Source organism: Azolla caroliniana, unplaced genomic scaffold, assembly GCF_043228905.1.
Source record: "Azolla caroliniana isolate FFs.n. ecotype wild unplaced genomic scaffold, voAzoCaro1.0.p SCAF_4, whole genome shotgun sequence".
In the NCBI taxonomy this organism is placed as follows: domain Eukaryota; kingdom Viridiplantae; phylum Streptophyta; class Polypodiopsida; order Salviniales; family Salviniaceae; genus Azolla; species Azolla caroliniana.
The window spans coordinates 7,652,356-7,676,474 of NW_028230439.1; the positions used below are offsets into that span (position 1 = coordinate 7,652,356).

At 40.7% G+C, this 24,119-nt stretch overlaps 2 protein-coding genes across 5 annotated transcripts in view; both read left to right on the forward strand.

Moving 5' to 3' along the window:
- The window catches only part of LOC147865012 (katanin p80 WD40 repeat-containing subunit B1 homolog KTN80.4-like), a 29,114-nt gene extending 11,478 nt beyond the window's left edge, over positions 1-17,636 (forward strand). Inside the window, exons 6-18 of one of the 4 annotated variants that reach the window (XM_087317701.1) lie at positions 1,467-1,537; positions 1,741-1,815; positions 1,893-2,036; positions 2,108-2,285; positions 3,661-3,723; positions 3,801-3,934; positions 4,238-4,366; positions 15,756-15,830; positions 15,934-16,046; positions 16,132-16,248; positions 16,414-16,482; positions 16,749-16,861; positions 16,962-17,636. In XM_087317701.1, coding sequence (XP_087173827.1) covers positions 1,467-1,537; positions 1,741-1,815; positions 1,893-2,036; positions 2,108-2,285; positions 3,661-3,723; positions 3,801-3,934; positions 4,238-4,366; positions 15,756-15,830; positions 15,934-16,046; positions 16,132-16,248; positions 16,414-16,482; positions 16,749-16,809 — 1,229 coding nt within the window. In that variant the 3' untranslated portion in view covers positions 16,810-16,861; positions 16,962-17,636. The remainder of the gene's footprint in view (positions 1-1,466; positions 1,538-1,740; positions 1,816-1,892; positions 2,037-2,107; positions 2,286-3,660; positions 3,724-3,800; positions 3,935-4,237; positions 4,367-15,755; positions 15,831-15,933; positions 16,047-16,131; positions 16,249-16,413; positions 16,483-16,748; positions 16,862-16,961) is intronic. The other 3 variants (XM_087317704.1, XM_087317702.1, XM_087317705.1) reach the window with 3 other exon arrangements.
- Positions 17,637-20,709: 3,073 nt separating this feature from the next.
- LOC147865013 (protein SULFUR DEFICIENCY-INDUCED 1-like) lies at positions 20,710-23,257 on the forward strand. Its single transcript, XM_087317700.1, has 5 exons — positions 20,710-20,969; positions 21,500-21,712; positions 21,875-22,030; positions 22,199-22,260; positions 22,344-23,257. The coding sequence occupies exons 1-5, from the start codon at positions 20,847-20,849 to the stop codon at positions 23,023-23,025; spliced, it is 1,236 nt and encodes a 411-aa protein (XP_087173826.1). The 5' UTR covers positions 20,710-20,846; the 3' UTR covers positions 23,026-23,257.
- Positions 23,258-24,119: the final 862 nt, after the last annotated feature.

Here is a 24,119-nt window from a genome sequence, read left to right on the forward strand (position 1 = left end):
GGCTCATAAATCATATCCCCCTCAAACCCTCCACATCCCCATCATATCCCCCTCGAACCATATCCATCGTCCTCATCATCATCTTCACCATACTCATCTTCCTCTTCGACATCTGCCTCATCACCACCACCACCACCATCATCATTAGGAATTTCCTCCCCCAATTTACCATCTCTTCACACGACAGCAGCTCTCTGCTAACCTAGACATCTCCATCGACCTTTTCGAAGCTTCGTATCCATGGCGGTGCAGGATATTATTGCATCGGAGAAGAAGAAAATTGTGGTAAGGATAGCCAAAAAACATCGTGGCCACCACATCGTCTTTCTGAGGGAAGCTTTAACCCTAGCTCTAATTCCTTTGATCATCACCACGAGCACGAAGATACGGCCATCAAATGGGGTATCCCTTAGACCCTACGCATCAGAACCATCATGCCGCAGTAAAGGGGAAGCAACATGGTGATCTATCCAAAGTATCGACTTTGGATTACCTTTCTGATTCGGACCTGTCTTCCACTCGGATAAACTCTATCGGTGGGGTGGATCCTGATTTTACTCGGATTAAGGCTTCGACCAATGATCAAATCAAGTTAATGTGTAGCTTCGGTGGAAAGATCATGTCTCGGCCAATGGATGGGAAGCTCCCATATGTAGGAGGAGATACTCACATTTTGAATGTCATTAGCAAAGCCTCCTATTCTTCTCATCATGATCCACAATTCTATATGGCTGCAGAATCTCCCAAAAATACTCTAGGAAACAAAAATAGCTTGTAAATAGAAATATGTAGTCATGGACCAAAAATAATTTAATCCAAGGGATAAGATTTAAGAGTACTTAGATTCTTATGTTGATCTAGCTATACATAGCTTCTCACCACAGACAATTGGTTATGAACCTCGCCTGAGAAGATCTAAAAATGACTACATATAAACACAAACACAGAGAGAGAGAGAGAGAGAGAGAGAGAGAGAGAGAGAGAGAGAGAGAGAGAGAGAGTACTGACCTTATGAAGACGATTGATGATGAACAAGAAAGGAGAGAAAACTACCCAAATAATCACTAAGTAAAGAATTTTCTGTTTGAAGGGTAGTTTGGTAAATATGGCTTGTACATTTGAGTGTATATTTACTTTATAGAGTGTATTTTTTTAGACATAGGGGTAGTTTGGTAAATTTAGAACTTTCAGGGGCATTCTGGTAAATAGACAAACTTCCAGGGGTATCCTGGTACTTTTCCCTTTAATATACCTCTCTTTCTTAGTTTACTAAGCATTTTAATTTTCTCAAGTTATTCCTTGAGCAGTATATTATGAATTAGTTTACACTATCAAAGATTCTAGTCTAGAAAAATGTTTATGTTTCCTATCGATCAATTAAGCTAAAATAGAGAAAGTTTAGAAACTGTGTGCAAGCTTAAATTTTACATGTTAATGCACAAAAGAAAAACAAATCGAATATGCAGGATCCGCTGATAAAACCGTGAAGTTTTGGGATCTCGAGACCTTTGAGTTGATTGGATCTGCTGGACCAGAGGTGTGTTCAAAATTCAAATTGATCTGTAGCCAAGGTTTTTGCATATTGTGTCATTTAAATGCAGGAAAACTCTGAAATACTGCCGTTTTTATTTCCCCAAGTATCTTACATCCTCATTATTTTCCCAAATAATGGGATGCTGCTGAAAAACCAGGCCATGTTTCACAATCATATAAGTGTGTGATTTACCTATTTCTAAGCAGATGACTGGTGTGCATTCTTTGGTATTCAACTCTGATGGACGGACATTGTTGGCGGGTTTACAAGAACACATGAAGGTGAGTTTTTAAGCTATATTATGATGGTTAACTGTTTTTTTCAGCATTCTTTTGCTAAACTGGATAGAATCAATCAGGTCTTCTCATGGGAGCCTTTGAGATGCCATGATGTTGTAGATGTTGGTTGGTCGAAAATAGCAGACCTTACTATCCAGGAAGGGAAGCTACTTGGTTGCTCGTATAATAAGAGTAGTGTAGGCATCTGGGTGGTCGATTTATCAGTAAGTGTTAGCCATGTAAATATTTCTGTAGACTTGGACTGGTAACTCAAATGGGCCTTTTTATATTACAGCGCATAGACCCCTATGCTTTTGGCAGCCATGGTCCTTTCAAAGGCATACCAATTATCGAACAATCTTCTCAACAAATGATGAATGGGAGATTAAAGAGTAGCAATTTAGCACGAAATATCTCACCTTGTGATGTAGAGTCACCTGTGGGAGACATCAAGCTAAATACTACAAAGAAATGTATGTCTAAGAATTATGGCACCTGCTACACTATGCATAGCATTAGTTGCTATGTATGTCTTATAAGTGTTAATTTCTTTTTCAGTAGGAAACAGTCGCTTTTTAATGTATGCACCTATAGCTATAATGTATGTATGTATGTGTACGTGTATGTATTTATGTATGCATGCATGTTTGAATGTATTAGTCTATTCATATTTCCGTTTGTATGTATGTATGTATACATGTATGGATGTTTGTATTAAATACGTATGCATGTGTATTTGGATGTCTGTGACTGCAAGGCACATTGGTAATTGTGGAAAAGGCTCCATTGAGCACTATTATTTAATCAACCAGAAGCCTTGACAATTACACCTGATGTTGAACCGAGGAATAATATCTTGCATCAGAATGTATTTTCCTCATTCACATGTTTTGGATACTGGAACATCTAGACCTATACATACACGTCTTTGTTATGCAAACTTTTCAACTTAGATGAAGAAGCTCCTATTTGGTTCTTCTACTTTGTCCAACAGTCCTATGACATGTTTACTAGCATTTTCTTTTGTAGTACTGGCACTTCATAATGAACATCTTCAATTTACTATTTCTGTGACTGTGAAATCTGACGTGTTTTTATTCGTAATGCCAATTCACATTCCTGATCTAAAAATGAGGCACAACTCCTCAAATGTTGATAGTGAATTTCTAAGCCATGTTGTTGGAGCTTTTATGATTCCATTGAACCTTATAAGACGGACATTTTGCAAACTCCTCACGTGTCTGTAAGATATAATTATCTAAACTTGGAGGTTATTTATTCCTGTATACATTTTCCAATCTTTAACCTCTTTACCCAGCCTCCAGTTTTTGGAGCTTGTATTTTGCGTCTCAAACTAATGTTTGATGATGCTCCAGGGCTTCAAAGTGTTTGTTGTATGTCAAATTAATTTTGCATGAATCATTTTACTCGATAGATAGCACATAAAGCATTGGAATTTTGCCGTTCCATTGTCCTTCCTGTCTGTTATAAAGTTGTTACTTCAGATATGCTAGTATAGTCCATTATCATGTTAGTTTCGGAGAACTTTCAATATGCCATTATGAAAGCTTATACTACTTGGTAGTGAACCAAATACCCTTTGGACAATTTTTACGTGAATTTGGTTTACTACCAATCATGTAGCTTGGTTCAAAGAGAAATCATAGAAGATTGGGTGTTAATTTGTGCAGAACTGCATACAATTATGCAGGCAAGACTATCCTTAGATGCCTTCATGTTGGGAACTTTTACTAGTATGAACAGTGATTTTTGAGAGAGAAAAGATCAGTTTTCTTTGATGTGGCTTTCAACCATTGACAAGTTTGTGCTTTTATTTTCATTACAAAGCAGATAATGCTGCAGTCAGGGATGAAGATCAATATGTGAAAGCAATAGAAACTTCATGCATCGGTAAATGTTCTCTTTCCTGTGTCTCTAAACATGTTCACATTAGGTCTATAAGTCATTCTTGGGGATCTCAAATGCAGGTGGTGTAGAGATCAGGCAGGGACATTATGTAGCAAATGTAAACAATAAGGACTCCATCGCAGAAAGAGGTATGGTGAGCATGCGAGAGCATGGATTGAGAGCATCTGGTGTTGATGCACATTCCTTTATTTTGGTATGTGACCTCTAGTTAATCTTTGACACCAAGTGAAACATTAGCCTTAAGGATTCCCGTGAGGAAGTTGTTTAATCATTTAAGGAATGATATATTACTTATAACTTCCCGTTTATAATTGAGACCGAGTAGGAACACTTTTAGGTGTAGATAAAACTAACTAACAGTCTGCAACTGGCAGTTCTTTGGCTGATTAAATGAAAGTTGTTTCAGCATGTACCTAAGAATTGTTATTGCTTTATAATTCCATTTGGCTGTGTGGTTCATGCTAAGATACAGAACTTCTTATGCTTCCTGAATCAGAGAAGGAATCAGGGATCAATGGAGAAGGCTTCATCATTAACAATCGATGATGCCAAGATTATAGACAAGTTGATGGAGGATCACAACTCATTTACGAGTTCCATGCAGTCAAGATTGACAAACTTGCAGGTGAATACAGTGCATTCATATCCATGAATTGAGTTTCTAGTTTTCTCATCACTCTAGTAAGATCATACTGTATATAACCCATAACTGAGGGGAATACTGCAATTGTCTAGCTGTATATAACCCGTAACTGATTGTCTAATAGATAAATTGCATATATCCCATAACTGACTCCTGTAAAATCTTATATAACCCATAACTAAGGGTTATATTTGTTAGATATAATTAATGATCAGCCCCAAGTTGTAAATCTATCCCCATATTTGCTCTTAGAGTGCACATTTTGTGATAGCGCCCATAACTGACTCCTGTAAAATCTTATATCCCATAACTGACTCCTGTAAAATCTTATATAACCCATAACTAAGGGTTATATTTGTTAGATATAATTAATGATCAGCCCCAAGTTGTAAATCTATCCCCATATTTGCTCTTAGAGTGCACATTTTGTGATAGCGCCCCAAATGAGGAGCGGCTAGTGTGCAACTCGATCATATGGGTCGATAAGGTGTTTAATCTAGGAAACCGTAGATGCGTAGGACACAATGTATTTAGGAAAGAGAGAAATAGGTAATAGGATTGGCTAATCAAGTCAAATAGAATATTTTGTGGGCAAGTTATGATGTACTTAGTCTTGAAGTATGCGTCATTGACTTCAAGATAAGTACTATCTAGCACTAGCCTGTACCTAGGGCGTTGGTCATATTAAATGACAAGTCAGTTGACAGAAAAGGAATATCTTCACTACTATTAACTGACTTGCACATTTAATGTTATACTTAGACCAAACATAGAAAGCAATCCACTTTCTTTTCACAGTGGTCGGCTTGATTATCAGTCCCCACTAATTTTGTAGTGAGCTGGTCCATATCCTATCTAAGCTCTAAGGTGTGAGTGCATGGGAAAACTACCATTGTGAGCTACTCTCATATGTAATCGAAGTTTTGTTTTCATATATCCCATCTCTGTAGTTGTAACTCTATATACTTATCCAATTGATTCTCAATATTTCTAACAATATTAACATCTATAATTGATGAAGTGTCCACCTCTACGAATTAATGACAAGCTTTGACCTAAAGTGAGTTATCAACTTGTTCAATCCCCGTGCAATCATCTGGTAAATGGGTAGATTTTATCCCAAATAAAGGTCCTTAAAAATAGGGCTCATCACTAGGGTAGAGAGACAAGTAGTTGTTTTTTAACATCCAGAGGAGACCAATGCACAATTTGTAGGATAGGGCGGCCCATGATGAGGATCAAAGTTGGGTTCCCTCTCTCTGTCTCTCGCGATAGAGCAAGTAGAGGAATGTTGATGATAATGTGGACCATGACTATTAGGATACAAGGCACATGGGTCATAACATCATTGCTCTCCATTTTAGTTCTGTTTCAGGAAACCGAGATGCTCTTGTTGAAGTTCATCATAGCCTTGTTCCATGTGCACCAACTAACCAACCTTAGATATGCTGTAGAATCACAAGTACTCACCATACATGAAGTTATGCACTTCTTCTTGAAACCCTTTCCAAAATTATTTTACAACATGTATTAAGATCATGATGATGGAACTTAGCAAACGTAGAGCTTTTATTTTTGTTTTAATATGGATGACATGAACTCACCAATATTTGTTCCACTGCACCAACCAACCAACACTACGTAACCTATGCACTTCATTCTTAAAACCCGTTTGCACGTAGTAAATCATTGGGTCCCAATACATAGTGAGGGAGAGAACATTGACAATTACTTAAATGATTTGTATAGACCTGAAGGACATTAGGAATCTAACCTTTATGGTCTGCACCTTTTGTTTTGTTGTCGTGCTCTTTAGACATTGCTCTTTTGTATGACCCTTCTTTTTGCAGAATACGCAAATGTTGTCGCTTACAATCGCGATCCATGAATTCGTTGGGTGTCTTGCGTTTCCCAGCGAACTGCGACTGCTTAGTCCCGGGCGCTTCGTTGGGTTTGTTGTGGTCCTTCAAAGTGCGTTGATAGCGAAGAACTATTTTAACGGCCTCTTCGAAGGATTTCGGATCCTTATCGTGCACTATCCAGTGAAAGTCCGAATTGGGGATGCCATTGACAAAACAAGCTATTAACCAATTGTCCCCTTCTAGACCCAATTTTTGGATTTGGGTTCTAGCATGGTGGACATAGTCTTCTAGCGAGGAAAACTTCCTGCTAGAGAGGTTCATTAAAGCTTGTGCTGCCTCGGTTCGAGAGGGAGGTTGCAGAAATTGGCCCTTGAAAACTGTGACAAAATCTGTCCAAGTATCGGGCAATTTCCCCAAAGTTCAGAGCCCACGCCACCAGGCCCCCCTAGTTCTCGGTTGACATATGCAATCTTTGTACTATTTTCGTCCCATCGGCCCAGCCACATGCAGATTGCTTCTTCGTTTCTTTCCTTTTTTTCTCCCGTAAATGGGTTTACGACAAATGATGGTTCACCTTGACGCTCATCGGGTCTATTAGTGTCACGTTGTAAACTAATGACACATGCCTCGAGAGTACTTTGAGATTGCCGAAGTTCAGACATCTAATGAGTGGTTGAACTAAGGAAATTTTGTATTTATAAGAAATACGACTCAATGGAGATTGGCCTTGGAGGATTTCCTTGAGTTCCTTCCGCTTGAGCGGATGATATCGGGTCGTTATTATGAGCCATTGAATGATAATTTCTGGCAAAGAAATAGGATAAGGTCAGACAAATAGTCATAACATCATATCGTGATGTAAACATATCATGTGCCAACATTAATCGATATCATGGTCTCACGTCAATACCCCTCTAGATGTATGAGATGATCAGGTTACTATGGTAACAAAAAGGTGTTTTAAAAACCATGGGGGTGACAAATAAATGTCTTTCTATGATCTTTATATCGATTTTTTCATGGCGGCTCCCTGAGGCTCAACCATGTATGTTTGCGTCATGAATAGTTTATACACGAAAAAAATGTTAACAATCAACTATGTTTCTGTGCCGATGTATGTGGTTTCAGCTCTTTAAGTCCTATTACGAGGACCTCGAAGTGCACTTAGACGTAAAGTCTAAACATGTATTATAGTCATATGTATCAGCAATGTTGTATGGTCTTGGTCATATTTGAACTCGAGACCTCGAGAACAAATGCATTAAACACTTGAGCTAACCAAATAGGTTGCTCTTGTTGAATGTTTAACGTTTTATGCACATAAGAGATATGCGAGGCATTTGCCCATATATGTTTTTTTAAAAGAAACATATGTGTCAATAGTCCTTATTTCCCTCTCGTTTACCACAAACTATGTTGGTACGTTACCTAACCTCAAGTCTCATAATTACGATGGCATATGCCAAAGTGCAACCTAATGAGCTAGATCGAACTACCAAATCGCTTTGATACCATGTAAAGAATTAAGAGATGGATTCTTGTGAAGCGGAATAGGTGTGAACTGTGTGTGTGTGTGTATGAGATAGATAGAGAGAGAGAGAGAGACATAGAGTATACGCAAGGTTAAGTATATTAACAAAGAAGAAAGACACAACTAAATACAAGGTGGGAGGAGGGTGCTTTATATAGTCACCCTCTCTCTTCATTAACTACAAGACTCATGGAGCATGGGGAATGTGAAAGCTCATAAGTTATGTGTCATAGAATATGATTCTATGACTCATACTAAATGCTAGAATACAAAGAGGTGACATAATGGTGACTCTTGACCGTTGGAGTGTCTATTCACTCTCAAGGTGAGTTCACACACTAGACCAAGTTCAGCTTGATTCTCAACAGATTCGTTCCACCTCTTGTCCGAATCAGTCGCTCCCGATTTGTTCCGGCTCTTGTCCGAGTCGGTGTTCTCCAACTCGTCTTCCGGTTTTAGGCCTTTCACCATATCAGACCATGTCCGGGTCTTGGCCTTGTCCTTCCGGTCGGCTCTGTCCTTCTTGACTCTGCTGCCGTTGCCGCTTGTTCCGACTTGTTCGGATGTGCTGACTTCCTTCGTCGACTCGGCTTCCTTTTTCCCTTTGTCGCCCCCTTTGTTGGTTCTTTCTTCATCTCCGGCTCCTTGTCTGGTGCCATCCGTTCCCTTTCCTTCTCTCCCCCTCAAGTGCGGCACGTTGAGATGCTGAACACCAAGCATTTCGGTGAAGTGCTGCAACTTGTCCGATCCGAGCGGTTTAGTGAAGATATTGGCAACTTGCCGATCCGTCTGGACTTACCAAAGTTCAACTTCACCGCTCAAAACCCGCTCACGCACAAAGTGATAGTGAACTTCTATGTGCTTCGTTTGAGCATGGAACACGGGGTTCTTGGCGAGTTGAATGCTGCTCATGTTGTCACAGTAGATCAGGATTGGGGTTGGTACCTCAATCCGTAGGTCTTGCAGCAGTCGCAGAAGCCAGATGGCTTCACATGTGGCAACGGTAGTGCCCCGATACTCAGCCTTAGTGCTCGACAGAGCCACTGTTGGTTGCTTTTTGCTGATCACTCCGACCGGGTAACTGAGGTCGGGTCGAGTGATTGTCAGGTATGAGGCTTCCGACAATTGGTCGGAACCGTTTCTCATCGTAAGCCGGTCTGGAGTTGGGATGGAGCTTCTGGTTCCGGTCCAGGGGTGTGGAGACAGGTTGGCATTCCGTCATGCCGAACTTGTACAGCATATTCAACATATAGTGTCGTTGTGAGAGCAATATGCTGTCGGGGGTTCGGATCACCTCGATCCCAAGAAAATAATGAAGGTCCCCCAGGTCCTTCATTTCAAATGCGCCCAACAGTTGGGACTTTACTCGACCGATTTCATTGAGTTCGGGTCCGGTGATGACTAAATCATCAACATAAAGTAGGATGCAAACCGGACCGTCCGGACCTTGCCGGATGAACAACGAGGAGTCGGATTTAGAGGTCACAAACCCCATCTTACGCAACCGGTGCGTGATCTTCGCATTCCAAGCTTGGGGGGCTTGTTTCAGACCGTAAAGGGACTTCTTAAGCCGGCACACTACTGACTTGTTCATCTCCGACTGAAAACCGGGAGGTTGGATCATATAGACCCGTTCTTCAAGGTCACCTTGAAGAAACGCATTCTTCACATCCATCTGGTGAATATGCCACCCCCTTGCCGTAGCAACCGCCAGTAGCACATGAACTGTCATCATCTTCGCTACCGGAGCGAAGGTCTCGTCGTAGTCGATTCCGTGAGTCTGAGCGTATCCCTTCGCCACTAACCGGGCCTTGTACCGGTTAACCGAACCGTTGGCATTGTACTTTACCTTGTACACCCACTTACATCCAATCGATTTATAGTGTCGGGGAGGGTGAACGAGGTCCCATGTGTCGTTGGCATCGAGTGCCCGCATTTCTTCTTCCATAGTGGCACGCCAATTTGCGTCCTTTGCCAATTCTGCATAGCTCTCCGGCTCACGCACCTCCGCCACTTTGGTCATATACGCATAGTGATGCGCCATGTGCTCATTGTACCCGTACCGCGTAATGGGGTTCTTCTGGCGGGAAGACCGGCGTAACTTGTCATCACCCGGTTTGGGGCCCTTCGTGACCGGTTCGGACTTCGTTCCCAAAGATCCGCCTTCATCCTTTCCGGAGTCGGAGTTGCTCCGATCCGATTCAATGTTGCTGATTTCGTATTCCGGCATCTTCTTCTTCCCCTTCTCTTTGCGCGTGAACCGTCTCCTCGGTCCCTTGTGCGAGGAGAGCACGGCAGAGTCTCCACTACTCGCCGGTTCTTCATCCAACTGGTCATCTCGACTTAGCTGCTCATTCGGTCCACTGAGCCGGAATGAGATCAGACTCTCTTCTAGAGTGTCGAAGTCTTCTACCTGGACCTCCTTGGGCTCACTAGCCTCATCTTCCAGAATCGGGACTTCGTCGGGAGTTGGAGTTGGTAAGGAGTACCATGATGCGGTCTCATTAAACTCGACATCTCGGCTTACTCGGACTTGCTTAGTCCGAGGGTTATAGCACTTATACCCCTTCTGCTCATGCGAGTAGCCGACTAGGATGCATTTCTCTGACTTCGGATCTAACTTCTTCCGCTTCTCATCCGGTACATGAACATATGCTATGCTATCTAATATCCGAAGGTGTCTCAAATTCGGCTTCCGCCCGAAATACAGCTCATGTGCTGACACTGTATCCCCGATCCGGTTTTGGATGTAGACGGTCGTCTAGACTGCCTCAACCCAGTAGAATTGGGGCATGCTCTTCTCCTCCAGCATTGCCCTTGCTGCGTCGACAATCGACCGGTTCTTCCTTGCGGCCACACCGTTTTGCTCCGGCGTGTATTTGCAACTGAATTCTCTCCGAATTCCGTTCTGCTGCAGATAACTGTTGAATTGGCCGGAAAAGTATCCTTTTCCACCATCCAACCGAAATCACTTGACCTTCCTCTCCCTTTCCCGTTCAACTAAGCTTTGCAAGTTCTGGAAACGTTCGAAGACTTTGCTCTTCCGTTCGATGAGGTAGATCCTCGTGTGCCGGCTGTAGTCGTCAATGAAAGAGACGAAGTATCGACTCCCGCCAAGACTAACGTTCTGTGCCGGTTCCCATACATCCGAATGTATTAGATCTAGCTTGTTACGGCTCCGGTTTCATTCGGTAGGGAATGGAAGCCGGTGTTGCTTCCCGAGTTGGCAAGCTTCACAAATTTCGGCCTTCCGACCGCTAAATCTTGGCAAACCGAAGACAAGTTGTTTCGATTGTAGGTCCTGAAGCCTCCGGTAGTTGACGTGGCTGATCCGCTTGTGCCACAGGTCGATGTCCGACTCGATCTTCTGCCCTTTGGCAAACATGGCGGTGCCAACGTCATTGGTGTTGAGGATGAACATCCTCCCTTCTCTGCGCCCTTGCGCAATTATCCGGCCTTCTTCCTCAATGAAGCGCCCTAGGTGCGTAAACCGCACTTGCATCCCCTGGTCGACGATTTGTCCAACTGACACTAGGTTCTTTGTGATGGTCGGAACGTGTAGTACGTTCATCAGCTTCCCCTTTTGTCCGACATGGCTTAAAGGGACTTCTCCGACATGCACAATCGGGTGAGGGGTGTCGTCTCCGGTTTCAACAATCCCCGGTTGTTCCGGCTTCTCCAAAAAAGAGAACCACTCTTTATGGCTCGTCATGTGGTTGGATGCTCCGGAATCGACGTACCATACTTCCTCCAATTTGGGAGTAGTCTTCTTCATCGAGTTAGCCTTGTGCTTCATAACGAAGGCTGGCCCTTTATTGGTTTTCCCGATTCCGGATCCTTCCGATCCTTCCGTGTAGTGCGAGCTTTGCCGGTTCTCTCAACTGGTTTTGCTGGATCCGGATTTGTCCGAATTGGCGTGCTTCTTCCAGCACTCGCTTTCCCTGTGGCCCTTTTTGCCACAATACCAGCATTCTGTGTCGGCCTTTCCTTGCCGGTTCCCGGCGCCCCTTTGACTCCCCCTGCTTGTGGAGGGTTCGGAACTGCTGTTGGCACCACCTTTGTGCCTCCGGTCCTGCTCTTGCCGACCCACCCTGACCATGGGGCCGATCTGTCTCCGTGTATAGCATACGGCCGTCCAATTGAGTGGTCCTTGACCCACTCGTGTGGTTTTCTTCGACCATCAGCATCGATTGCAAGTCAAAGAAAGACGATGGTTTCTCCCAGGTGCAGATCACTGTCCGGATTGGCCCGTACCTTTGCGCTAGACCACCAAGGCAGATTTGTACCATCTCATTCTCGTCCACCGTCACGTTGATGGACCCGAGTGCGTCGCAAATCTCCTTTATCATGGTGGTGTAATCTGTAACCAACATGTTTCTTTGCCAGATGTTGTTCAGCTCTTGCCGGAGCTGCAACTTACGGGTTGTGGTACTCACGGTGAAAATCTTCCTCAAATTTTCCCCTGGCCTCCTTCAGCGGCTTTGCATCCTTGTTGTAGCCGAGCATCTGATCGTGCACATAGGATGCAAGGTAGTACAATACTCGGCTTGCTCCTTGCTCCCATACCGGGAAGTCATTGTGTGCCGGCTCCGGCGCTACCTCGTTCATTCCTTCCACGAAGCTCCAATATCCATGCCCCAACAGGTACTGGTGCATCTTGTATGACCAGGACGCGTAGTTGCTCCGGTTGAGCTTCTTTGTTGGAAGTGAACTCATCATTCCTCTGTCCACATCCTCTCTCTGTCTGTTGTTACTGGGTTCTAGGGTTCGTCTATGGAAGCAAGTGTCGGCTGCAGAGGTTCTCAACCCTCATGCTCTGTAAACGTGCAGAAGCGTTAGACAAAACCAACTTAGTCGGATAGCAACAGAGAATAAGATGAAGGTTTAATGGAGTAGCTTAACACACAGAGAATACACATGGGAGAGAGAGAGAGAGAGAGAGAGGGAGAGAGCAGAACATAAACTCAATTCAAAAATATCACTAAAACTCTGTACATGCAACGTGCTAAACAACACTATTTATACAAGTCCATAAAGGACTGATAGAAGTATTGACACGTACTTCAATATTCCTACGTGTGACTAACACTAACTACGAGACAATGATTACCTAGTAGTCTAGGCTACTACTAGGCTTCCGGTTCCTGCTCGAATCCAGCTCTCCGATCCGTCTCCTTGATCCGGCCGGTTGTTTCCGAATACCATCCGGATACCGATCCGGCTCATCCTTCCGGATGCCGATCCGGCTCAGGCTTATTCAGCTGATCCGGATCCGGTTGAGCTTGCTCGATCAACAGACATTAATATATCTAGTGTTTCCAAGTGTTTGTATATCGTTCCCAACCACCGATGCTAGGAAATGCTAGAGGCTCCGGAGGAATGGCTGTATTGTACAGAAAGGAGATGCATGATAGAATGCATGTCGTGCATAATGATGCAGATGCACACTATATGTGGATAAGAATCAGAAGAGGGAACCTTAGGGAGCTATATATTGCAAAGGCGTCACAATAGATCAACTCCTACTCATGCTACAAGTCAATAGTGGCTACAAAATAGGCTCCCAACTATGACATTGCAAAGGGGAAACACCATTACCTCTGTAAGCAAGGCGTTGGCCCATTACCCAAGGTAATGGAATATTAGACAATGGCTTTTCTCACTCAAACTCTAGAGATGCAAGAAGTTTCTCGCTGGCATAATAGGTAGTGGCTTGTTGCTCTCAAAGATGAGACAACAATTCAGATGTAATCTCTTGTTTGGTCTTATAGGCCATTTTGGCCTATCAAAAGATTTAGAGAGAGCTTTAGTGCCAATGATTGCCCACATGATAAGGAGCAATGCATCGGTGCCCCATGATATAATCCAGCCAGAGATGGGAGTAGCGCCTATAATCATCGAGGCATTATTTTTCTCAATGACCTCTATCCCAGGACTTTGGGAGCTCCCTAAAGGAAGGTACTCAAGGTTGGCACTTATGTAATGAAGGCAACTTGCTGAACATGGAGCCATTCATTGTTGGTATGCTAAAATGCAACAATGGTTTGAGTCACATGGCATAAGCAAAAATGAGTAGTAACCCCATTCCAATATAGCTTGGACCGTCCCCATTGAAACTTAACTAAATTAGAAAATAATAGAGTGATCCCAATTAATATTATTAACTTGGAAAGCAAGATAATATGGATCAGCCCCCAAATATCAGTTGGTAGGAAGATGGCCCACAATAAGACTCAGTTTTTACACACATCGGATGATGGATTCATCGTCAGGCCATCTTATATGGATATACATCTATGCTATGCGCTGCGTAGTGTGATAGCGCATCTATGAACTTCATCACACCAATTAGAGATTGAGGTAGGCAGATATGCATCATTAGGGAATGGAATCCCAAGGACACTATGTTTGTCATTGTAGTGCCTTTTATGAAATAAGGAGACACCATTGCCTCTTTGAACAGGGCTTCACACACTATGCAAGGTAATGGAATATGATTACCAATAGTGCTGGAAACTTTTTTTGCTAGAACTCAAGAGACACAAGGAAAATTTGTTAAAGGACAACAATACAAGCACACAAGATTATCCACAAAGAACAATAACAACTTTCTTTAGCCCCATCACGCCTGCTAATGCTACAAGTCAATTAAGGGCCACACAAATGGGCTCCCGACCAGAACATAACAAAGGGATTACAATAGATCGGGCAATAGCATTTTGTTGTGCATGTAGGCCCTGGCCCATGGGACTGCGATCTCACTACTCTTGTCATCGATAAATGAAGGCCGTTATCCCCCACCGTCGCATGTGCTTCCCTTGCTTCGGAGACGTCTCCATTGTGGATCAACCTATGCTAAAGACCTTTTGAAGACCAAAATTACAACGTATCTGACTTGAGAGTCTTACATCTGCCGATATAAGATTCTTTAGTCTATTTTTAACTTAGGTGCCTTTTTTTTTTTACTTAGCAGCATTTATTTATTTTGATTTTTTGTTCTCAAAGACAAGACAACACTTGAGATGTAATCTCTTGCTTGGACTCATAGGCCATTTTGACCTCTTAAGAATGTTAATGAATCTTTCTTTCTTTCTCTGTTTGGTTGTTTACTATCATAAAATTAAAATGAGATATAATGAGGAATTGCATCTTACGATATCACCTCATCTTTGAAACGACCCAGCCAAAATAAATATGAGTAAATTTGTGAACCGGTTTAGTGCTTAGCTAAGCATGACATTCTGCACCTACTAGATGAACTGAAACTTCTACCTTTGAAAGATCTCTAACATGAGCTGATCCAAGATGGAAAGTTCTCTGAAGCAGAGGAAGTACCATTAGTTTTGGTTGATAATGGTCTTGATTTGTATATGTTAATGATAATGGGTTCATGGTTTAGATGAACCTCTTATGAATGGTTTTGTCAAGTCCCTACTTTTGTACCCCTTGGTTGACTTATAGAAGAGAATACTTCTTAGAATTCTATTATGTTGTGTAGTGGACCAAAACTTGTACCTCTGACTGGCACATTCAAAATTATGAGCATTAGCAGATCCATTCTTCCATATATTTGCATGCATATCTGTGTCTCTCTCTTATTAACTGATGTTAAGAGGTCTTGAGCTTCACTATCATTCTATGGAGGCACGAGAGATGTGTATCCATATAAGAGGGAATCCATCTTGTGACAAGATGAAAAGAGGGCCTTATAGTTCATCTTCCTACTATGAGGCATTGTGTGGCTGATCCATATTCTTAAATCAGCCAATTTTATGATATCAGTTCAGGTTACCCTATTCTTTCATACTATGATAATGTTCAAGTGTGAATAATCCAGGGTAAATTGGAATTGATTGTAATACATTTGTATTTACTCCATGTGATTGGAACCTTTCCTGCATGGGCTAACAAACTTGGCTAATCACCAATTTATAGCCATCATATGATAAAAGAAAGGTGATTGCTTGTATGGTTTCAGGCTATAAGGCGATTTTGGATAAGGAATGATTTGAAGGGTGCTGTGGAGGCCATGGGGAAAATTGCAGATCAATCTGTAAGTTGATTAACGCCTTTCTATGTATCAAATGCTTGAATTTAGGTAAAGAATGGCTGTATAATTTGTATTTGTATACAAATTCATTATTTGTCTTTTGCAGGTAGTTGTCGATGTACTCAGTTGTTGGATGGACCGGAGTGAGCTCTTTACACTTGAAGTGTCTGGTTTACTTCTTCCCTTATTGAATGGTTTACTGAGTAGTGCTGTGGAAAGGTAATTGCTTAAATTAATATTACAAAGGGTATTCTATTTCAATACGGTGATAGTAAGTTTTCAGTTAAATAATTACTTTATGCAGATATCTAAGTACAGCGTTATCTGTATTATCAATGATTGTAAAGAATTTTGGCCAAGTTATTCATACAACTCGCACAACATCGCTAGCTTTTGGTATTGATTTCCAAGCTGAAGAAAGGTGGGAACTTGTTGCAAATTGATTATTAAGGGGATTCCGAATGCCATTGATTTCTTGTATGCTCATTGACTATAAAACATTTTCTACAATGACACAGTAAATTTGTTTGAAGTTTTCTCCACTGGTAACGATTCTAATTATTGTAAGCCTTTGGATATGGTTCAGGATTGAGCGTTGCAATGCGTGCTATGCCGAACTTCAAATCATCATGAAAAATTTAATTCCCCTTATGAGGTAAATGTGTATGTATACTCTCTGTTTTCATTAGAACTTCCAATTTCACCCTATGATATGTTCAGTCACCTGCGATTGCTCTTTGTGTGTTCTTTGTATCTCTTATTTCAAGACAGAACAGATTGTCTAAAAACTCCAGAGATTGATAATAAGTTGTTGTTTCCTCCAAAATACTTAGAACATGTGTTGTTTTCCTAAGCGTTTATCCCAATGATAGAATAGCATTCTAAACCTTGAATGGCATACACATACAACCGTTTTTATAGAAAAGGTGGTGATATTGGAAAAGCTGCACAAGATTTGAATGTACGCCTTCAAGATGTGTGACTCTACTGACATTTTTCAACCAATTCATTGTCTCTCAACCATGTTAGCAATGGTAAGATATCAAGCTTCAGCTACTGCAGCATAATTCAAAGCTCAGGATGTTTTACATGATTTTAGTCATCATGTAATCTTTTCTACCTGTTCTGTTTCAGAGTGGACGACAACCCTTCAAGAAGCGCTTTCACCTGCTACAATCAATCAAGCAGGTTATTGACATGGTTCTCACATCATTTGGAGAAGAATCAGTAATACCTACTCTTTGTATGTTTTGCTGTATTATCAATTCTTTTATAGCAAACCAAATGGAGATGTTTTACAAGATACCTGTAAGGATGCTTGTGGAATCCAGAGGAAATACTTGATATCCATGCATGTACCAATATTATACTTCTGATTTCCGTTGCATCTTTAAGGATGCTTTTCGGATATACCAAGGGTATTTCCTGCATCATATTTGTAGTGATGGATCAACCAATATTTGATGATTCAGAGATACAAGTCTATACATGGCAACATACAAATGTAATTAACAGTATTGTATGTTACACCCAATAGTTCACTATTGAAAGATACAAGTGTACATACAAACAACATAGACACATTGATGCGTTTATGCATATATGTATATTAATCGTTATATAATTGTGTATGTGAGACTCATTTTTTTGAGATTTCCAGGGTTTTAGTATAAATCTTTATAGTATTTGCATACATATGTTGACTTAAAGAAGCATTTGGTATGCTAATGTAAAGCAAAGCATTAGGGCCTTCACTATTTGATACCTTATTCAGGAGAATTATGTGACATTGCAATATTTGAAAATGTTTGAGGTGCCTCATTTTGAACTTTTCGATGTTTGGTAACAATAAACTCTGTAGTAGGAATGTTTGGAGTGCCTTTTTGAAAATTTTCAATATATTGTTACAATAAACTAGTAGATGCTATGATTATCATCCTTGATAGGTTCTTTGCAAAATTTAAATGTGGTCGTTGCAATTAAAATGTAGATTGTATTTGTTGTGTGTGAGTTGTTTTTGGCTTACATGACAATAGTTGCATGTATGTATTTGGCAAGTAGTGCAATGAGGATTTTTGTTATGTATGGTTTATTCTCATGCGAAAATGAATATGATTGGCACATGGCATCCTTGATTATTTCTTTATAGAGGTTGAACATTCCCACAATCTAATTGCAAATTGATGTGTTTGTGGAGTGTTTGTGTGCATTGAGTTCGTTTGGCACAAACAAGAACAAATGCATATATGGTATCCTATATGTAATCTTATATGAAAGGTGATTGCATTAGTAAGCTTATTGTATTATGCGTTGCAGAAAGGAAAAGATCCTATGCAGGCATTGTCATATTGGCTTGCTAAGCTCGTTTGTGGCTCAAATATGGTAAAATGCATTACAATGATGAAACACCCCTAGAATAAGGAATATGGATGATTTCTAATACGTGTTAGATGAAAAATATGCATGGATGTGTTGTGAACATGCGATGCATGAGCTTTGTAAGATATGTGATCATTTGCATGAGACTAGTTGAAAATTATATTGGTGGCAAACTTCAAACAATAATTGACCTTTGAAAGAAAGTAGTGACATATAATTCCCTTTCTCTTTGGAATGGTTGTAGGTATCAATGAATGCCTATGACTCTCGATCTCTAGTAATAAATATTGATAAAATGAGGAATGGGCTCTTTGATGAATTGGCTCTTTAATCTACCTAGGTGTTTGCATATACCTTGCATCTATTAACAATACAAAGGAGTGTCCAATAACCTTCATTTAACAACTTTAACATGTGTTCCAAATGTATAAAAATATCCCTATTGTGGCATGATGTAATGAGCAACAATCCTTAAAGTAGCTTCTATATGCATCTCTCATCTTGGTTCCCCACAAAACTCCTCCACGGGATTGGATGCGATGCTTGCACTAGCCTACCATCATCTATAAATTCAAGATTCCTTGCCATTCACCTGACTGCAAATCGAAACTATTTACCAAGACATGCACTCACCTAATTGAACAATAATTGCGTTTAGAGATGGTTGATATGACGACAATTATGTTTTTAAGATAAGAGACATGATCCATGAAATAAAACATGCCTTGCAAACATTCTCCCTACTTGACATACTCTTGCCTAACTCAAAAATTGTAGCACAAATAGAATTGACATATGATGATTTAACGTCATACTAGGTAGAAACAATCCATGGGATTGAAAATGACTTAACAAAACATTCTACAAATGATTGAAAATGGGTATGTGGTTGAACACCTAGAAATCTAGAACTCTTGGCTGAAAAAAATGTAGCAATCAGAAAGGTAAGAGGTGAAAACATGCACATCGACAAAATGTGCAAGGTGTCTTAGAACAGAAAATAAGGATAAATGTTATGGATTGCATAGTATGGCGTGTTAAAGGATCATATATAGAAAGCATACAACTACAAATATGAGCGGGCATTGAGAGTTCTCTTGAGTATGTTCTATATGGGGTGGGTGTGGTTCGTATGTGTTCAAGTAGACATGTCAAAGAATCCTCCATTTATTGATTATGAGGATTTCGGATTCCTATGACCCCTTCCTTACATGTGGAGACATGTTATGTATCCATGTTTTGACATGGAAAAAATGGACAATGAATAAACATGAAAATCTCCATGGCTTTTAAGTGTTTTTCTAATGTTATTATCAATATTCAAGGAACCGCAATTCAAGTCTTAAGGAGTCCAATGTCATAAAGTTGATCCTCCCTTGATAAAAAGTGCACAATATGACAAAGTCAAAATTAGGATTACATTGGCATGGAAAGAACACTTACACAATGCCTACTTTCTTGCTTGGGAAACGGCTCCACTATATGTATATTGATATAATTAAAGCTATGACCCTCGTTAACTTCAATGCAAATAACCTCCTGGCAAGCTCTAAAAATTTAGAGGACATCCAACACGAACAATTATAATTTGGCTCTAACCTCGTAATCGGGGTTCATAAAAACCAATATATGGATAGGCTAAAAACTCGTGGAGTACAAGAACATCCAAGTATGTTCAAGTTGCCTATCCCAAATCTCATGGAAACCCGAATCTATATACATATACACAGAAACATGAATCTCGAAATAGAGGCATATAATAAGTACACGGGAACCCGAACCTTGTGACCGAACTCACGGAGGGAGCCCAAGTTCTGATGACGGATGGAATCTTCCACGGAACCCGAATCTCTCGAATGAGATCCGAGTCGACCGAGACGGGGGGACAGCCATGCCCATGAAACCCGAATCTCGTGACCAAACTCACGGACGGAACGCAGGGTCTAATGATGGATGGAATGGTTCCATAGGATCCCGAATCTCTTGATTGAGATCTGAGTCGAGCGAGATGGGAAGACCATGTCCAAGAAACCCGGAATCTCGTGGCCGAACTCACGGGCGGACGGAGCCCAGGCTCGCGCTAATGCCGGGCCGAAATTTACTTCACACGAGAGAGAGCGCATCCGAATGAGACCATCTCCATGAGATTTCTTTAACATGTTTTGTGGAGGTTGATTGATACTCTTCTCTCTCAATCTCTCTCACCAATTTACTTATTATTGTTATTATTATTATTTGGTCTAAGACGAGAAAGGAAGACGTGGAGCCATTCTCATAGGTTTGTAAATCCAAAAAGGAGAAAAAAACAGACTGGTTGTCTCGTCGTCGTAGTAGTAGTAGGGTCCTACTGAAGCGTAGAGGATGAACCTGGACCTGCTCCTCGTCCAGATTCATTCCCATTATACATATACTCCCCCCCCTCCCCCCCCCCCTTTTCTTCAGCGATTTATCATCATCCATCACCATCTCCTCTCATCAGATTGAAGAAGCAGAAGCAGAAGCAGAAGAAAGAAGCAGACCGAACGGAAGAAGAAGAAGAAGAAGAAGAAGAAGAAACTGACGGAGAAGCATCTGGAAGCGGACGAAGACAGAAAAGAAAAGAAAGGAAGGTCGTCAGCTCAAGAAAGCAAGCTTCATTCCATGGCTTCTCCTGAACGAATCATGGGGAAAGTAGTAGAGATGAATAACAATACCATGCCATTCCATGTCTTGCACAAGGTTCCTACGGGAGATAGTCTGTACGTACGGGCCAAGCATGTACAGGTATTTACTATGAATTTGCTGTGACTGAATCCTTAGTGAATGTCTTTATCTGTGTGTTCCTTTTCTTTACTGTTAGCCATGAATTCCTGTGTCCTTCTCTTCTTTTCCAATTTTTTCCGATCAACATGAGAGGATGTCGGAAGCATGATTATCCATTGCTGACTCCTTGAACGTCATTTTTATATTTGTGAAATTTTCTTGTTGTCTTTTGTATAATGTTTTCCTGCGTCTTCAACAATCGGTTCTGGTCATATTGCGAAGAAATGGGCGTGTTATAACAAGCTCTTATCTACTTCTTTCTGTGGCTATCTCTTTCCGCTTCTCCTATTTTATGGTGTCTGTACTTCTCTCTCTATGAATTGATGCGTGTGTGTTTCTTGTATTTCTTTGGTGTTTGTGGAAATCTTCTTCTCCATTGGTTTATTTAATTAAAGGGAAGAGCGAGATAAAACATGTGTATCTTGTTTTTCGCGCTAATCTAATTGTAACTGATCTGCACAATCTCTGTATTTTTTTTCTTGGAGTTACAGATTGTAGATAGAGATCCAGAGAAGGCAATTGCACTCTTCTATGCTGCCATCGATGCTGGAGATCGTGTAGATAGCGCTCTCAAAGACATGGCCATCGTTTTGAAACAGCAGAATCGCTGTGAAGAAGCTATTCTTGCTATTTCTTGCTATCGCTCTCGTTGCTCCCAGCAATCTCAAGGCTCTCTTGATAACGTGCTTCTCGACCTGTATAAGGTATACATTTTTGTTCATCACATTAATAATTCATGGTCTAATCTCCGAGCAATATTCGATATGATTGTATGATTTATTCTACTACTGATTTTGATTCATCATATTTTCTTAGTCTTTGAATGATCCGAAAACTCTGTATTTTGCATTGCCTATTTCTTTCAGAGTTGTGGTCGTTTAGAAGACCAGATCGCGCTCCTTATTCAAAAGCTCCAGCTCTTCCAGAACGGACAAGCTTTTAATGGAAAACGCACCAAAACTGCACGGTCTCAAGGAAGGAAATTCCAGGTTTCCGTGGAACAGGAAGCTTCGAGGCTTCTGGTAAAAATTTCTCATTTTTGTTTCACTTTCTTTATTCCTTACATTGAAATTCTTTTCGATTCCTTCTTTTTTTGGTCTGCCTTCTCTTTCTTTATATATATATATATATATAACTATATCCTGCGTAGCTCATCCATTTTCTACGCTTATCCGGAATGTCTTCTGCAGGGTAACCTTGGTTGGGCATACATGCAGCAAGGCAATTACACTTCTGCTGAATTCGTCTACAGGTAATCGATTAATTTTTTTGTCTCCTTTCAATGATCATTTTCCTTCTCCATTGCTTTTCTTTAGCTTCTTTGTTTTTCCTCAGAAAAGCCATGGCCTTGGAAGTTGACAACAACAAAATCTGCAATTTAGGAGTTTGTTTGATGAAACAAGGTCGGTTTGAAGAGGCCATTGCCGTTCTGAAAGGTGTTTCCTACACAAACAAACGTAGGGGGAGCTCTGAATCCCACTTGAAGTCATACCAAAGAGCTCAAGAGCTGATCATGGAGGCATACAATAATTCCGTAATGAAGCCAATCAAACATAGCCTTTCTGATTCTTCCAATGATTCTAACAATTTCATGAATCGAACCACTATAACAGATGAAATGGAAGTTTCTACTGGGACGTGCAATCATAAAGAAGCCACTAGTAATGTGGAAGAAGGGAAAGCTTCTGCAGTAAAATATAACCATAATATAAGCAGTATGGTTGCAGCGGCCTGGATGTTTGCTTGCAGTAATAGCTCCCAAAGAGTAGTTAATGATGAGGAATATAGGGATTATAATATTATTGATGATGGTTCAGATCAGTACGCAAATGGAGAAGAAGAAATTAGATCAGATCAATGTTACCATGAATCCAACACCGGCTATGAAGAGTGTATGAGTGGTGATGCTTCATTCCCTATCTCTTACTTCAAGTCTCAAGTACTGCAGGAGCCCAGTCTAGTATTAAGAAGACTTCCTGTTTTTCAAGACCTCACTATTCCTGGAAGTGCAGCGTAGTTGGCGTGTCATATTTCTCCCACTTTCCATGTCCAGATGAATAATGGAATGGCCTTCGCTCTCTCTCTCTCTCTCTCTCTCTCTTTCCTTGTCCATATGCTCTTTTGCTTACACTATCGTGTAAGACCTAAGACCTAAACCTAAACCTAAACCTAGTCATTGTTATTACTGTGATTGGAATTTGGATATTCAGGTCTTTTGCATGAGTTGAATGTATATTCAGATAGGTACAGGTGAGACTCTCTCTCTCTCTCTCTCTCTCTCTCTCTCTCTCTCTCTTATGCATTATATTTACCTAATCATGTACTAATACATTCACATTACTTCCCTAAGAATTGTGAGCCATGTCAACTTGTTGCTATAAGCATAAGCTTGGGTGAGAGACAGTTGGTGTCATTAAACAGTGTGCCATGTAGAGTGTAGTGTTTGGTGAATGGTATGTACAATGAACCATACGTACAATATGTGCATTCTCATTGGAGTATGTTTCGATCATTCCAGTAATGGTAAACACCCTCGAGAAGTTTGGTAAATACCATACTTTTGGATTCATTATTTACTATAAGGTAAAACATTTTTTTAAGGTAAAAAAGTGAGAACGGAAAATTAAAAATGTTAAAAAAAAATATAAGTATTTTTTCATAACATACACATTTGTTTGCAAAACATATGAAAAGGATTGTTTCGAGTAGAAGAATGCAAATATTATGTTCTATGCTGACTCAACTTTGGTGAACCATACAAGGAAAACACAAAAAGATTACTGAGGGCGTGGTTGTAATCTATATGAGAAACAAATTGTGGCAACATTTGTGGATCTTTAGGTATGGAAACATGGAATCTTCTGCCTTTGAAAGTTTGGTTAGAAAAGTGAAGGGAAATCTCATGCCACTTGTAATGACAACCATGAATCCAAATATTTTGCATTGTTGCGAGTGCTTTACAGTTCTAACAACGAAGCTTTGTGAGCAGTGATTGCAAGTGTGTTGAGCACATAGGATAAAGGTGAGAAGTGGTGATATAATTATTGGTTGCTCTTGATAATTTGTTAGTCCTTTTCCATTGTACCTTGTTGTAACTCACATTGAATTTTG